The sequence below is a fragment of the Coturnix japonica genome, chromosome 1 (assembly GCF_001577835.2).
Source record: "Coturnix japonica isolate 7356 chromosome 1, Coturnix japonica 2.1, whole genome shotgun sequence".
Taxonomy (NCBI): domain Eukaryota; kingdom Metazoa; phylum Chordata; class Aves; order Galliformes; family Phasianidae; genus Coturnix; species Coturnix japonica.
This window is the reverse complement of record NC_029516.1, coordinates 160,656,087-160,672,731: the sequence shown is the minus strand read 5'-3', so window position 1 is coordinate 160,672,731 and position 16,645 is coordinate 160,656,087. Positions and strand designations below refer to the sequence as shown.

Sequence of the window (16,645 nt, the reverse complement as noted above, 5' to 3'; positions counted from 1 at the left end):
GGCTGATAAACCAAACAGGGATTGCCGATGCAGTTTCTGATTTAGGCAAAGGCTATTAAAGAAAGAAAACTGTCCTTGAATAAAGGAATTACATTACATTCTCAGGTAGGACTAAGCTGGCAAGCTGGTTTACTGAAGGCTGTTTTATGGAAACATTCAGACACACGTGAAGTAAAAAGAATTTTACACATAGACCCTCCTCCACCTTGAAGAAGGTACTATCAGGTGGTTAAATTAAAACTTGGAAAATCAGAAAGTGTCACAAGACTTCTGTGTAAATTTTTTCTGATCCCTTGCACATGTGTACAGTTGTTTGCATCAATGTAAGTGTAGCTTTTTATTCTCTTTGTCTACCCTTCTACTTTCAGGCTCCACCAAAGCACAAAATTGACAACATGGATCCAATATGACTCTTTAAATGTACAATTATTCTCTCTGAAGTCCCTACATTTCTATGCTTTATCTTCCTACTTTGGAACATCAGACAAGATGAGAACAAGTTTATATTAATGCTACTGTCTTGAGTTATATCTGGTGTCCCAACACAGAAAATTAAAGACCTGCTGCCCCCTCTGGCACAGGCTGCCTGTACAGTACTTATCAAACTTCTTCAGCAGACAACTCTGAAAATGCCCTTTGCTTTGTAGCCTCACAAATGAAGCCTTGGTAGCTGACCAGCACTGTGAGTTGCAACAGAAGTCACCAAGAACCTCAGATGCTCAATACTGCCCATAAAGCAAAAAGAGCCAAGTGCATACGCTCTCATAAAAACACGCCACTCTCACCTACTACGTACTGCCCTTCAGTAGAGAAGGGCCCTGCACCTCACTCAAATATATACTGTTTCTCTACTACAATACAAGGTTACATGTGCTCATAAATCAATACCGAACTCAGATTACATATTAGTTTGTTCTATTTTAGACAAAAATAATGAAAAAAATACAGTCTATCACTGCCATCTCAGCTCAAATAAACACTTCTGAAAGTTTGTATCAGGATAACGCAGGCACTTACACACTGTAGTAGAGTGATATATAAAAAATAAGCACACAATAGGAAACTTCAGAATTTGATTTATAGTTCTGCTTCAAAAGATGTACTGGATAGCCTAAGGCAAATTTTCATCACATCCATGAAACAGATTTATCCACCATTAAAGCACTAAGTTTTGGCAATTAACAGGTAATAAAAACCTGCTGGAGACAGATCTGTTCTTTGGCAAATCTAAACATGCACAAGAGGACAAACTAGCAGGAAATGCAGTTAGTCAACTTCTGAAAGACTGTAAGGGAAGCTTCTGAGATACCTGAAAAGGAGATCTGGGGTTTAACTTGAGATGAAGGAAACAATACCCCCAACTCTTCCTGAACTGAAACTAGAGCAAAGCAGTTCTGATGCTTAGTGCCAATGCCTCATTGGAAAAGAACAAAAACCAAACCATCACACTGTGGAAACACATCTACCACAGCACTCCTGTTCTAGGAAGGAATCACAGATAAACAATTGGTTGAGAGAAAGAGGATGGACCTTCTCTTGCTCATACTGACCACTGACAAGATGGACTAAAGGACTATGAATAAAAGTAGGAGTCTGAAAGAGTAGCAGTTTTTATAAAATAGGCTTGTGCAATAAACAAGAACTTCAGTACGTTTCAAAGCAGAAAAGAAAAAGCCATCAGAACACCAAATTCTTGTCTGCTAGAAGATAAACACAAAACAGAACGGGAAACAACAACTCCAGGAAACAGTATCTACAAATTTGAAAGAACCACTGACTGCTGGTTTGACAACACAGTTCAGCTCATGACACCACTCTGTGTAATCCACGCTAAATTTAAGATCAGACTGAAAAGATTTCTCTCAACACAAAATGATTCTAGCTGGTTTTGTCTGACTTAAAGCTTTTCAACTTAAATTTGCACAAGTCAGCCATAAGAGGTATAAGCCACACAGAGAGGTAAGGAACAGAGTTGTAGAGAACATGAAATGCGTCCGAAAGGAAGAAGAATTCACAGCTGTATCTTTGTTTCCTGCTTGCAAAAACCCAATTTGGAAGAAACTGATTACCTGTGTATAAGATATTACACAGCAGAATGTCACCGCACCCAGCACTGCATGGCAGAAGATATAGTAAAGGCTGGCAAAAGAAAAGCAATAGCCTTGGGCTTTTGTGTCACAGGATATCATACTTCTTATTTGATGGTAGTATTGGCTAGACAAAAAGCAAAACAGCTGGCCATGCATCCGTTCCCCTCTCTTCAAGGCTTTCAGAGAGACAAGACTCATCTGCTGAACCTGAAGATGTACTGCTATTGAAAGTAGTTAATGGGGGGAGAGTTGTGTTAAAGTGTGTCACATCTGCTTCTAACAGAAGTGACAAATTTATTTGATTATAAAGTAAAAGGCTGTGTTAAAAACAAAGAAATTCTCAACTTACAAACTGAGACATTCAATTGGCACAGTGAAAACCTCTACAAATGTCACTTTCTCTAAAACCATACAATGACAAGGTTAGAAAGGACCTACAAGAGCATCCAGTCCAACCGTCCTCCTACCACTATTGCTACCACAAGCCACTAAACCATATCTTGGAGCTCCTTGTCCAGATGCCTCTTGAACACTGCCAGAGACAGAGACTCCACCACCTCCCTGGGCAGCCATTCCAGTGCCTGACCACTCTCTGAGAGAAAAAGCTCTTTCTTATGTCTAATCTAAACCTTCTCTGGTACAGCTTGTGGCCATTTCCTTGGGTCCTGTTTGTTGATCAGGAGAAGAGGCCACGCCCCTCCTCATCACAGCCTCCCTTCAGGCAGTTGTAGAGTGCAGTGAGATCTCCCCTGATCCTCCTCTTCTGCAGACTGAAAATGCTCAGCTCTACATGATCAAAGTATCTACAGTGAAGTGGACAGAAGCAACAGTCCTACTAAAACAATATTTTAATACAGTTGCACTGTTTTTGAAGAATATTTTGGAATGCTTCTTCATTTTTTTTTAACTGAACACATGTTTACATTAAAACACACAACTTTACACAGGAGAACAGCACTGCTGTATCAAAATCCACTTTAATGTCCACAATGTCACATGTTTGTTTACATACACAGGCATATATATATATACACATAGAAACACAAATAAGTTACCTGATCAAAGAGCTGCTTGCCTGTTGTATTGGGTTGGATGGCAAATTCCAGCTCCGCATCCATCGTGGTTACTCTGACGTTGATCTATAGGAAACAATGAAAGTTTTAAATCACACTGTATTGATGCAATACTTCCATATACAGTGATTACCTTGCAAGAAACAGCCTACAGTAAGTAAATTCAACACTTTAAATAGTCTTGTACAGAACGCAATAGACAAAAATCTTTTCTTTTACATAAAAGCATACCATGCATAATATTCCATGTTAGGTTTGAAGATCAAACCATGGAACAAAGTTCATGTGCCACCTTAATAAGAAAGCTAACATGAGTTCTAAACTCTTGAGCATTAACCTATAGGGCACTATCTTCTGGTGGACTTCTCAGATACCTGCTACAGAAAAAGTTCAAGTCACCAATCATCACTTCACGGTATTGGTACTTGACAGGACCAAAATCCAAGCAACATCCTGTCCTGCCATTTCTAAGATTCAGAGACTCTGTGTTTTTATACAGAGCTAGAGCCCAAAGTGAACCAACAGACTTTTCATCATTGGAAAGAAGAATTGCACAAGTCAGCTCTATGTACACTGATCCCATTTAATTTACTACAGGACAGAAAACCCACTGACACTCCATGAGCTTTTTCCTCATGACTCCCAACAGGTGTAGTTTCTATCTGCCCCAAAGCAAGCAGTCAAATGTTCCACGTGGTATCCAGAAACCTACACACCCTACCAGGTCCTATTCAGGTGGTACACACAGGAGTGAGAATTTTCATGTAACAGAAATAAGTACCAAATACACAGTGCTGTCTTCTCACAGCTAGAAGAGTCCTCCACCCTACTGCTATTAGATTTTATTTATGCTCAGAGAAGAGTAAAAAGTATTAAAGCTCCAATTTACATTGCTATAAATGCAGGAAAAAAAAATGTAAAACTTATTTAAGGTACACAGATATATTCTTATTTCTCCCTCTTCTAAAAAATATGAAACTGGAATAAATTAGGACCTGTATTACAGGTTCTGATGCTACTTGATCTATGTCTGTGTAAACCACTTCTATTCCCTATCTCCCTAATTTTGCCACCAGGTGGAATACTTTGAGAAGCAAGTCTGGAAGAGCCTCGGTCAGACAGAACACAGAGAACAGACCTATGATGGGAAACAGAAAAGTGGGCAATAACTTGGCCCCTACATAACAGTTTAAGGTTGTTCACCCCTATCCCTAGTGTCAAGGTAAACAACCCTGGACATGAGCTAGAAGACAAGAGCAGCAGGAGTCAGAGGACCTCTAGGTTATAGACCTACAAACAAGGAAGATAGCAGGGGGTTACAAACTTTTTGTGCGCAAATACTGATAAAGAACAAGAGTTGAAGGCTTTGAAGAAAAGACGGTAAATTTTTATAGGAAAAAAAATAGAGGGAGGTGTTTGTGAGTGAAGAACAAGAGGTGTTTTTGTATGTTCTGATCCTCCTTACAAGAGGAAACTGCTTATAAAAAAAGCGGTTTTATTCAACTTCAGGAAGCAAGCCTGCTTTAGCACAGCTAGCAGTAAGTTAAAGGGCTAAAATGTAACTTTATTAAATGCCAAAGCACTCTTATGTAACAACAGCACTGCCAAAACAAGAAGTGCTACAGAAGATTTAGAAAGCTCAGAATGTTAAACCAACTGCAGCATAATTTGTGAAGTTACAACAGGGACTTCTTACATAAATACCCTTGTTTAAAAAGTCCTTCTAGAAATAGAAAAGCTAAGGCCTGAGAGCCTGCATCCCTTACAGATGCTGAAATAAACAGTAAAGTAATAGATGCCATATTAACACTCCTTTGGGCGAACTTAGATTTTGGCATACAACAATGGACCCTCTGTAGTTTTATATACTTTGTGAGGATGCCACTCCGTAACCTAACCCAGAAACTCCCCAGGTGCTTTTTGCAGTCCATACAAGTTTGCCCAAGGAAGCTTTTTTTAATGTTTAACAAGTTGTGTTGTCTTAACGTATATTTGGTGTCACAATTCAACAGTTTATTTCATTTACTCCTGACCTACTAAAGTCCATGCGGTCATGGGTAGGAAATACTTAAAAATGCAACAGGAGGCTTCACAACTGGGTAGCCCTGACCAAGGAGGATTTACAAAGTCTGCGTGTTGACAGACTGCTCCCTGTTTATAAAACAGGCCGAGGCACAACTGAAATACAGCCGGGCAATGACCGGCAGCACTGAGACCTGTAATGCAGCACGTGGACACAGGAAAACACTGACTGCAGTACACAGAGTACAGAGAACCCTGATGATGCCAATGCTCAATCCATGCAGCTAGGCAGAGTTTTAATGCAAAGGGTTTAAGACATCTCTTCTGCTCCTGGTTCAGATATATAAATACACTAATCTTCATCCAGGGAGGTTATGGCAAGAAGTGTATTCCTGAGCTGTAAAGAGTGGTATTTGAAGATAAATAACTAAATCCATCCCCCAACACACAGGCAAGATAAGAACGTGGTTAGTTTACCTCTTTCTGGCAGAGTATCACACTGAATATACTACCTCAATGTACTTCCAGGTTAATTTACATTAACCAAGCATCTAGACAAGCACTGTCTGTATTTAAATGACAGAGAAGATAAAAGGGGAGGTTAATGAGTTACTTGGAAGTACTTTAAAAAATTCCTAAGAGGAAATACTGATAGTGTAGTGTTTTCTTCAGCTGGATGCTTCTAGAAACAAAGATGCAGCAGGACTGTATAAAAAAAACAGTTAAGATTATCATACCATAAAGTACACTAGGCATTTCTATTGCAAAGGTCCACCTAAGAGCATTAAATTGATGTTTAGACTATCAAGACGTATCTCACAGCTTCTAAAGCCACTAGCTTGGCTCATTTGCCCACAGTTAGCAAAGGAAACAAATGGACAGGGAAAGAAGGAGTGCTGCTGCTGTCCTTCAGCCACTGTTTGCTGCAATGAGCTGTGAGTGCTTCAGGTATCACCAGGAAGCCTGAAGCCAAGCTGGCACCAATATAGAGTAGGAAAACTGTTTGAAATCATGTGAAAAATGGTACAGTGGTTCTGTTGTTTTAATGAACGCAATGCATGTTAATCTTATGTAAAAGCCATAGAAACAGCCCAATCCTCATCTATAATCAAAATGCATATAGCAGAAGTTGTTTCTTCAGACGAGTTCAGTCAGCTACTGTATCTTCTTTGCTTCAAATAGTATAGTTGTTATGGATGAGCAATACATCAGTCCCACTGCTTTATGCAATACATAAACACACAAAAAAATCAAAAAGGTCCTAAAAAATGACATAGATTGTCTATTTCTGCTGCAAAAATAAATCACGTGTCAAACCATAACTAATGTTCTGAATATCTAAAGATCGCTCTGCAAAATAAACCCACCTTTTATCAGTGTTATTACAATATAAACCATTCAATTCAACCACTTCACATAAATTAACTTCATCCTGCAAATACTGATTCTAATTTTAAATACCCATATTACTCCACAATGCGATAGCTGTTGCTCCTAGATACACAACAGCATAAAATGCCACAGCCCCAAAGAACTGCTTTTAATCTTCTAACACGTAGCCCTGTGACAGCCTGGTATAATCTTTCCCTTTCATGCCTTGAAGTCTTGCACAGAAATGCTGCAAACTATCAGGAAAAAACAAAACCAACAGCCGATAATTTTAACTCCTCTTACACCTTATAAACGCAACTAAAATTTCAGTCAATTAAACCTAATCTTCTTAGCCTATGAAATGATTAACACTTACGTAACTAATGGTGTCTAATTTTAGACTCCACGTTCCTATTTTTGGTGAAGAGCTGAGAGAGCGGCACAGAGCTGAGAAACATTTTGTATCTGTTCCTTTAGGAATGAAACACTGCAAGTAAGATTCAACAGATGCTCTGTTCTCCCCTGGGCAGAGAAACGAGCACATTGCAAATAGCCCAACCAAGCAGAGCAGCCCCAATTTTGATTACAGTAACAAAGACCTAATTAAACACAAGTCAGCAATTTCTTTTTTTTTCCAGAAGGATCACTACAACTAAATGCAACTTAATTGTGCACTGACAGGCAGAACTGAGAATATTAATGTCTCCAAAGTACTTATTTTAAAAGTAGAGATGCTGAGCAAGCTCCTTGAAAACCAGAGAGCTGCTTTGTTCCAAATACACACCAAGTACATAAACAGACGTTTCTACAGAAGCAACTGAACAAGAAAATGTTTTAACAGTAGCTATTTTTCACGCACATGTTGCCTTAATATCTCACAACAATGCATTAAAGTCACTTATACCCTTTTCAAAACACTACTTGGCACTCCAGCCACTTAACCCAGTAGCCTCTGAGAGAAAATCCCACTCACATAAGAACAATGACCTTTATTACCACGTATAAGAAGATCATTCCCAGTGCCACGAACCTCACTACAGAGGCTAAACTTCCAGGAAAAATAGCTGAGTTTTAAAGCAAAATTCTTCCATGGTAAAATACTTCACTGGTCCTCATTTGTTTAATTTTGTTTGGAATATTACATAAACTTTCCACATAAAAGCAAGAAAAAATCCTGCAATTATTTCCATTGATCTCCCTGTAATCAAGCGCTCAGTGATCTACACTGATCTTCAGCTTCATTATTTGTTACATGTAACATCAAAATAAAATTCATTCTAAAACACAGGGAGAATCTGCTTAGACTTACATGCACAGATTCACTTACAAGCACACTGGATTTTCCCAACAACCATCATTGGGATCAATACCACAGAGTCTGAGGGGAAAAAGAATCTCAACAGGTCAACTTTCAGGGGCTACTTCACAGTACCCCATCACTTGCCCAGGGAGGTGGTGGAGTCTCCTTCTCTGGAGATATTCAAGACCCGCCTGGACGCCGACCTGCGTGACGTGGTGTAGGGAACCTGCTTTGGCAGGGGGGTTGGATTCGATGATCTCTAGAGGTCCCTTCCAACCCCTACAATTCTGTGATTCTGTGATTTAGGAAGCTACTAGAGCAAAATCTGAGGTTTGACTTCTACAGGTCAAGATATTTCATCTGTGGCACGTGTGCTACTACTACACTAACTGATCACAAGGTACAACTGCTGCAAGATGAGGTTTACAGGAAAAAATTCGTATGACATTTTTCCAGAAAAGTTATCAATTTCATTTCATTTCTTAATGATTCTTTTCACTTGGTGAGATCTCAGATGTGCCTACAAGATCAGTAGGAGAGGGCCGACATCTGAAAAGTCTTACATAAAGTCCTCCATAAAAGAATATATGTATGTGTTCTCTCACCTTTGGCCAATGAAACATCAGTAAAATCACTGAATTAAAGATCAGAAGGGATCTCTGCAGATCCTTCAGGCCAACCCCCTGTTAATGGAGGTTACCTACAGCAGTTGCACAGGAAAGAGTCCAGGTGGGTTTTGAGCATCTCCAGAGAAGGAAACTCCACAACCTCTCTGGGCAGCCTGTTCCAGCACCATCCTCAAAGCAAACAAGTTCTTCCTTATGTTCATATGGAGCTTCCTCTATTCCAGTTTGTGCCCATTACTCCTTGATCTGACATCACTCACTGCTGGAAAGAGCCTAGCCCCATCCACCCAACCCCCACCTGTCAGACATTTAAAGCCCTGATAAAATCCCCTCTTCCCCAGACTGAACAGAAAGGTCTCTTGGCCTTTCCTCATAAGGGAGATGCCCCTCTTTATCATCTTTGTGCCCCTCCACTGAACTCTCTCCAGAAGTTCCCTGTCTGTCATGAACTGAGGAGTCCAAAACCAAACACAGTATTTGAGATGTGGCCTCACCAGGGCAGAGCAGAGGAGGAGGATCACCTCCCTCAACCTGTTGGCCACGCTCTTTTCAATGCACCCCAGGAAACCATTTGCCTTCTTGGCCACAAGGACACACTGCTGGCTCATGGCCAGTCTGTTGTCCACCAGGACACCCAGGTCCTTCTCCACAGAGAATTAACACTCCAAAAAACTGAAAAGTCTGTTAAATTTTAGATGAATAAGAGAAAAGCAACTTACTGGTTTCGGCATTTTGCTTGTTTTCTGTTGTCCGCTTCAGTCTTCTATAAATTTTTTGCTCCTTTCTGTCAAAAACAAATGTAAAAAAAAGGGCTGTTTTAAAACCACGGCAACATCAACATTACGAGAAGAAAAATTTGTTCAAGAAACTTCAAAGCTGCAATTTAAACTGCCAATGCCAGCCAGATTTGAAACTGCATGCAAACAAAGCAAAAGCCAACGTGTCCTTTAAGCATCACAACTGCTTCTTGCGTATAAAAGCATCCACTTCTCTCAGGAAAGAAACGATACACTCATATTTCGCAAATGAAGACACACACAAGTAGACCAATAAAAATTAAGCAAAGCAGATTTTCTTCATTTTTGTAAGGAGGCTGTAAGTAATGTCTAAATGGCTACGAAATTATTTACTGTTGTGCTCAACAAGTTCAAAATGGTCTTTATGCCTTGCAAAAAAACCCACAATGCTTGTATAATGTGGTTGTCAGGTCACACTCTGCCTTGATTCTGTTCATCCCAACCTAGAAGGATTAAGTGGCAGTCACCTTCCTGCTCATTTCTAAAGTTCTGACTCCTTTGAACCAGCCCTGCAAAGAGAACCAAAGGTAGCACTGCCTTCAACTACACTATTTGAATGCACAGTTTGACACAATTTTAAAATACTTAAGCAAACTTCTCAGAATTACATCTTCCCTGATTTTATTTCTTACTGAAAGAGCTTTGGGGGGAGGAGGAGCGTGGGAATGATGTAAGATAAGAAATGATGTTTCTACGAGGTTTCCTGGGTCCACACAACGCTGTCCTCTGATAAAACGCAATAGCACACACTCATATCACAGAAGAGGTTGCTCTCTCTCCTCCCTGCTTTCTCCAAACACCCCCCAGAACATAAGAAGTAGAACAAGCTTTAGCCGTAACTTCTGCTATCAGCAGGAAGGATTCCAAGCTGCAGCAACCCCCACGCTCACCTTCTTGCCAGCAAAAGCTCAGCCCTAGAGTTAAGCTCAGAAAACCGACCGTTTCAAAGCTACCTTAGAATCTCATCCACCATTTTAGAAGCGCACCGACTCAACAGCACTGAAACAAATGTTAAGTGGCACGACTGCTTTCATGTGCCTGTATTTGCATTGAAAAGAAGAGGTGTGGTAGGACTACTGCTATTATTCAAGTTCAGGCTCCAGAAAACAAATGAGCACACATGGCACAAGGCTGGGCCGTGTGACCAACTGATCTCTTTCTGAAGCCTTTCTAGAAGAAATGTTCCTACCAGATCCCAAAAGGATTGTGCCATAGCATTGTACCATTGCAAAGGCTTCCAGGTATTCACTTTTTGCTTTGGGTGTTACCTCAACATTTTATTCAGCCACTATAAACCAGCCCTACGTTACTATTTGAAACAGACTCTAAGACCTTGGGGCGACCATTTAAATAAGAAACGTCACTACAACGTTTCATTCTGTAGGATAATTTTAAGTCATCAAACCACAGCTGGTAGACATATAATTTAACTGAGTGTACACAATTAACACATACTATTTGCATGCAGTAAAACAAAGCCACCAGTGGAAAGTTAAGAATCTTCTTGTCCATAACTGAATACAAACGGTGCCACTGCCAGCCCCACAGGTGACTGTGGAGCATGGAGAACAGAAAAGACTAAACACATACAGAGCAAACAACATCTCAATTCTCACTGAAGCATCTGCTGTTGTATCTTAGATTAAATCCGTAATTTCATTTATTTAAAAGAAAATTATCCTGTTTCCTCAGCTGTGCTGAAGCCTGTTCTTACTGCAGATTGTACAAACTGTGCGTTGGATTATAAGGAGAACAGTCCCATGAATCCAACACTGATTTTAGTTGGAAATCTGTAACATGGACATAAATCTGCACATAGTGCAGGAACACTCTGTGTCTACATGTTCTCATGCTCAGTGCTACACAAAAGTATTGCAATTAATTATTATCACTACAGAAAAATCAAGTTCTTTCCAGAGCTCAAAATGGAACAAAAAATAAAATAAAATAGATAGAAAAAACACCCCAACTTCCCAATTATTGGCATTTATTAGCATTAAAACAAATATAACAGAATCACAGAATGACCCGGGTTGGAAGGGACCTCAAGGATCATGCAGTTCCAACCCCCCTGCCTAGCAGGGCCACCAAACATACACCTTTACTAGATCAGGTTGCCCAGGGCCCTGTCCAACCTGGTCTTGAACACCTCCAAGGACGGGGCATCCACAACCTCCCTGGGCAGCCTGTTCCAGGGCCTAACCACTCTCCTAGTGAAGAACTTCCCCCTAACATCCAACCTAAATCTTCCCTCTTTTAACTTAAAACCATTTCCCCGTGTCCTGCTATTGTCAGCCCTTTCGAAGAGTTTACTCCCCTCCTGGGTGTAGGTTCCCTTCAGGTATTGAAAGGCTGCAATGAGGTCACCCCGCAACCTTCTCTTCTCTAGGCTGAACAAGCCCAATATAATGAAATAATATAACAAAAATATTTGATGGAAAGAAAGCAAATATCACCACCAGGCAAAACACTGTCATCTCCACTATTATCACGGCAGTAGGAGCTCACTTCTGCCATTTACATGTACCCAATTTACACTTAGTGGACACAATCATTTTGGCTCTCATTGAGCTTTTTGCTCTGATGCAGTTGATGACATGTCCAGTTTTATCATCACCCCTATTCCACACCAGCTCCGTGGTGCTGTGGGTGCAGAGCTGCTGCAGCTCCCCAGGCCTCGAGGCCTTCACGGCACGTGCTGCTGTGATCCATCTCCGCAGTGAGTCACCACAGGGTCAGCTGCCGCGCATCACAACCCAAACAGAAATTCTCTTCAAATGAACAACTGAGATTTCAATTCATTTAACAACATAGCAGCTCCATTTTTTGCAATCATTATCATCCATGTTCCCAGTTATGCCACGGAAGCCAACAAATAAAGCAATTGTTGAGAGACGACAAAGAAAGCTTTATCCAGAAAGCGATGGTGCAGAAAGTGCACGATGCCAAAATTCTGACAGATAATTTATGCAGCAGCTGTTTTCAAAAGGAACATTCATGCACACAGCGCGGGGCAGGGGGCAGGTGAGGAGGGGACAGGGGGCCTGAGATGATGGAAAACGGAGCCTCAGCATCAGCAGGGCCCTGTGTGACAGCGCAGGGCCTACCTCTAGAAGTCACTTCTCAGGGTGCTCCACAGGCTTCGAGCTCTCAGCACCTGCCTGCACATACACAGAATCACAGAATGACCCGGGTTGGAAGGGACCTCCAGGATCATGTAGTTCCAACCCCCCTGCCTGGCAGGGCCACCAAACATACACCTTTACTAGATCAGGTTGCCCAGGGCCCTGTCCAACATTGGTCTTGAAGCACTCAAGGACGGGCATCCAACTCCCTGGGCAGACTGTTCAGGGCCTAACCATCTCTAGTGAAGACTTCCCTATACATCCACTAACTTTCCCTCTTTTACACTTAAATACCATTTCCCCGTGTCTGCCTATTGTAGCTTTCGAAGAGTTTACCCTCCGGGAGTAAGTTCCCTTCAGGTAATTGAAAGGTGCAATGGCGGTCACCGCCACCTTTCTCTTCTCCAGGCTGAACAATCCAACTTCCTCAGCCTGTTCTATTAGGGGGGAAGGTGTCCAGCCTGATCATGCTTCGTTGGCCCCTCTCTGGACCTTTCCATAAATCTCATGTATTTTTGTACTGAGGGGTCCACAACGGTACACAGGTACTCCAGAGGGGCTCACAGAGTGAGTAGAGAGAGACATACAGATGGCAGGAACCACAGAGTTTCAGCCCACAAACAGCAGCTCACCATTTATAGGAACTTGTTTATCATAAACACACTTTTTCTTTGCAGTCTTGAAGCATTGCAATTGTTGTGATCTCCAACAGCTTTACGTGCAGCAATAGGAAACTTACAGGCCACCGTACTCACCCGCTTGGCCTCAGCTTTCTGCCAAAGCCTCTGTTCTAGCATAGCCTATGGGCACTAACCTTCACGATGTAACATCCTTGAACACACTGGTGAGGTCCAATAAAGCTGTGGGCATTCACACAGGCCTGTATCTATGTGCACCTGTCAGTCAAGTAAGGAGACACCTACACAACTGTCTGAATTGCAGGCAGACCACAGTGAAACCAGGACAAGCAACGCTCCAGGAATAGGAATAAAATGAAAAATCTACATTCTGTAAATAAAACATCATAACAATTTTAAAAAAGAAGAGATGTGACTAGTGCCAGATACTACAGAGTTCTACATAGCAATACTTGGAGTATCGTACCTTAACCTCCTCAAAAGAACACCATTTCCCTACTCCCACCATACCTGACTTGCTGATTGTCCGAATATAGTTCCTATATAACCAGGACAATTGTTCTGCTTTAAACATATTCAAGCAGACCATTTGGAAGATGCAGCTGCTTTCTTTTCTTCCCAAAACCAACTTGGGAGAAAAATTACAAGAACTTCAGAAGTACTAATGAGAACTGGGCAGCAGCCAGCACAGTAGTTAAACAGACAGGAACACGGAACAGCCAAATGAGTTTATGCAACGTTGAAGTTAGTGGCAGATGTGTTAAACAACTCACATATTAAGCTTAATAAATATAAACTGTCATCTTAACTTCAGTTTTTTGCTTAAGGCACCCAGTCAACATCTCGATGCGTTCTACAACAACACCACACAGACTTGCCATGCAGTCTTCCCTATGTATGTTGGATACAGAAGTAAAAAATGGAAATGAAGTGCGACTGACACAAGTACTCTATTGTTTTAAAGGTGAGAAACTTGTCTAGAAATAGGACTAGCAAGGAATGTGGCATAACTGAAACCCTGGGTAAGTCCCATTCAAGAACCAGAGGTTGTGTTTATGAATACATGGTGCAGGTCCCTTTAGGACTAGTTCCATAAAGCACAGGGAAAGCGCCCTCACATACATCACCTCCATACACCTTGAGTTCTTAATCAAAGCGCTCCTTGCTTGAGTCAGTGTAATAACTGAACTACGTGACTTGAAGGTTTCATTTCACAGAGTAATTAATAAACCGAAAGAGAAAGTTATTTAATTCAAAGCAGAGCCAAGAATAAGCCTCGCTGCTAGAGTTACCCAAAGATTCAGCTCTTCAATGCAGAAAACAGTTTCCTGAGGTACCTCCAACTCTGGGAAAAGCTCATGAGACACAACCGGGTGCTGCTTTAATGCACAGTATCTTTGGACAATCAGGTCTTTCTTCACAACTTAGCATAAAGTTTTGGTTACATTTACAAACTTGAAAATCCTCCCTTTCCTCTACACCCACATGCTTTTAAGGCAATACAAAGCGATAGGACGGCTTTGATGTTTTTAACACATCCAATACAAAAGCTGCAAATGCCTTGAACAACTTCCCTTTAACCCCTGCCAACACAAGGGCTCCTTCTTAAAAAGCTGAGCAGCAATTGAAGATCTCCCGAAGAATAAAGCCGAATAAAGCGCGTACTATCCCCACAATGGCTGAAATCACTTCATTTGCTCTATTGACAACGAACTGCTCCCAGAACTTCAATTTTCATTCCTAACCCAACCTCAATCATTACTGCATGGACAGATTCTCACCACAGATGCAGTGAGCTTCTCAGTCCACAGTTCCCTTTGCACACATCTGCAAGGCCGGCAACGCTCCCTACTGTGATGGCAACAGCAAGAGACCAGAGCTCTTTCTGTTCTCCCTCCAGCCACTTCCATACCGTTTCTTTCAGTCAGTACCCAAGGAGAACTCTCTGGACAGCTCCTGACGTGTCACATCGCGTCCCTTTCCACGTGGGTGTTTTTTTTAACGCTGACTACGGTACTTCGGCCCAACCTGAGAGAAGAGCTGTGTCACTTCGGCCACAAAAGCTGGAAACGTGCACCGCCTTTGTGATGCCGCCGCCGGGAGGCCGACTTAATCTGGGCACACCGCCGTTTATTTTTCTCACGCAGCCCCTCTCCTGCTGAATCGATAGCTCAATACAGACGAGACTTAGAACAGCGCCTATCGCTGCCCCGTTACCCACCGCAGCTCCACGCCCCCGCCGACGCAGCGCTGCAGAGCGGAGCCCACGCACCCAGAGCTGCGGCACCGCGCGTGGGCAGCGCCGTGACACATGGCGAGGGGCCGAGCGCGGCGTGGGGACACCTCCGGCTCCTGACTCAGCGTCACACGCACGGAACGAAGCCGAGATCAGACTCTTAACTCCCACAACTCAAAAAGAAAAGTGGCGGGAAGGCTGTGCCCTGAAAAGGCGTAACGCCAAATATTTGGCTGATGGGAAGTGACAGCCCCGCTGCAGCCCACGGCCGGTTCGCTGCTTAGGGAGCCGAAGGAGTCATTTTCCACGCGGGATTGAGAGAAGCGGCGCAGCGCTGCAGGCAGCTCGCTGCCCTCCCCGCTTAAAGCGAAAGGTGAACGGGAAGCGCCCACGGCCCGCGCAGAGCGTGAAGCCGGGCACCAACAAGGCACAAAGGCTCATTGAGAAAACGCCGAGCCGTGACGTCGGCGGCACTCGAGGGACTGCTTCAAGTGTCCATTTGTTGGAAACAATAGACAGCAACAGATGCTCGCGCTCCTTTATGAAGCCATCCCTTATCGCTCCGCACGCAAGCCGCACATGGCCGCGCAGCCATGAATAATGCAGCGGCAGCTCCCGCACCCCGCACCCGGCTCCCTCCGAGGGGCGGCGGGTCGGAGCCCTCACGGCTCGCAATGCCGGCCCGTCTCGAGGCCCGCGCCCCCGCCGAGCTCACCTGGGGCTGCCGCTCCCCCCGGCGTCGGGAGGGGACGAGGCTCGGGAACGGCGACCGAGATGCTCGATGACGGGCGTTTCCCGCCCGCCGCGCAGCTCCCCCTGGCAGCGGGGCAGGTTGCCGCTGCGGGGGCCGCCCGCGCTGCTCGCGGCGGAACGAGTGTCGGAGCGCGGCGGGCGCTGACAGCTCCGCAATATGGCGGCCCAGGCCGCCGTTGCAGATTTTCCCCCTATCAGATTTTGCGGCTCGGGACGCGGCGCGCAGGCGGTGGACAGGAACGCGCGTGGCGCTGGGCGGAGCGAAGTCTGTGCCCGGAGCCCGCGGAGCGGAAGGGAGCTGAGCGGGTTGTGCGGCTCCTCCCCGCAGCCTCAGGGCGCCGCTGGGGGAGGGATGAGTTTGTGAGGGGGGTCGGAAGGAGGCGGGAAATCCCGTATGGGATTATTGCTCTGAGGTCACGGCTTTCGTGCTGATAGAGTGTGATAAAGCTCTTTTTAAAGATATGGAGATTTTTGGAAAGGGTCCAGAGGAGGGCCACAAAGATGATCAGGGGGCTGGAGCACCTCCCCTATGAGGACAGGCTGAGGGAGTTGGGTTTGTTCAGCTGGAGAAGAGAAGGTTGCGAGGTGACATTGCAGCCTTTCAGTACCTGAAG

The 16,645-nt window shown here is 43.6% G+C and overlaps 1 protein-coding gene across 4 annotated transcripts in view; it reads right to left on the bottom strand.

Moving 5' to 3' along the window:
* Nucleotides 1-16,146, bottom strand: part of RDX (radixin) — a 36,589-nt gene extending 20,443 nt beyond the window's left edge. Inside the window, exons 1-3 of one of the 4 annotated variants that reach the window (XM_015852198.2) lie at nt 15,994-16,146; nt 9,202-9,266; nt 3,146-3,229 (exon numbers count right to left, since the gene is read on the bottom strand). In XM_015852198.2, coding sequence (XP_015707684.2) covers nt 3,146-3,229; nt 9,202-9,213 — 96 coding nt within the window. In that variant the 5' untranslated portion in view covers nt 9,214-9,266; nt 15,994-16,146. Of the gene's footprint in view, nt 1-3,145; nt 3,230-9,201; nt 9,270-14,954; nt 14,974-15,993 lie in introns of those variants that run through there. The other 3 variants (XM_015852199.2, XM_015852200.2, XM_015852201.1) reach the window with 3 other exon arrangements.
* Between the last annotated feature and the right edge of the window lie 499 nt (nt 16,147-16,645).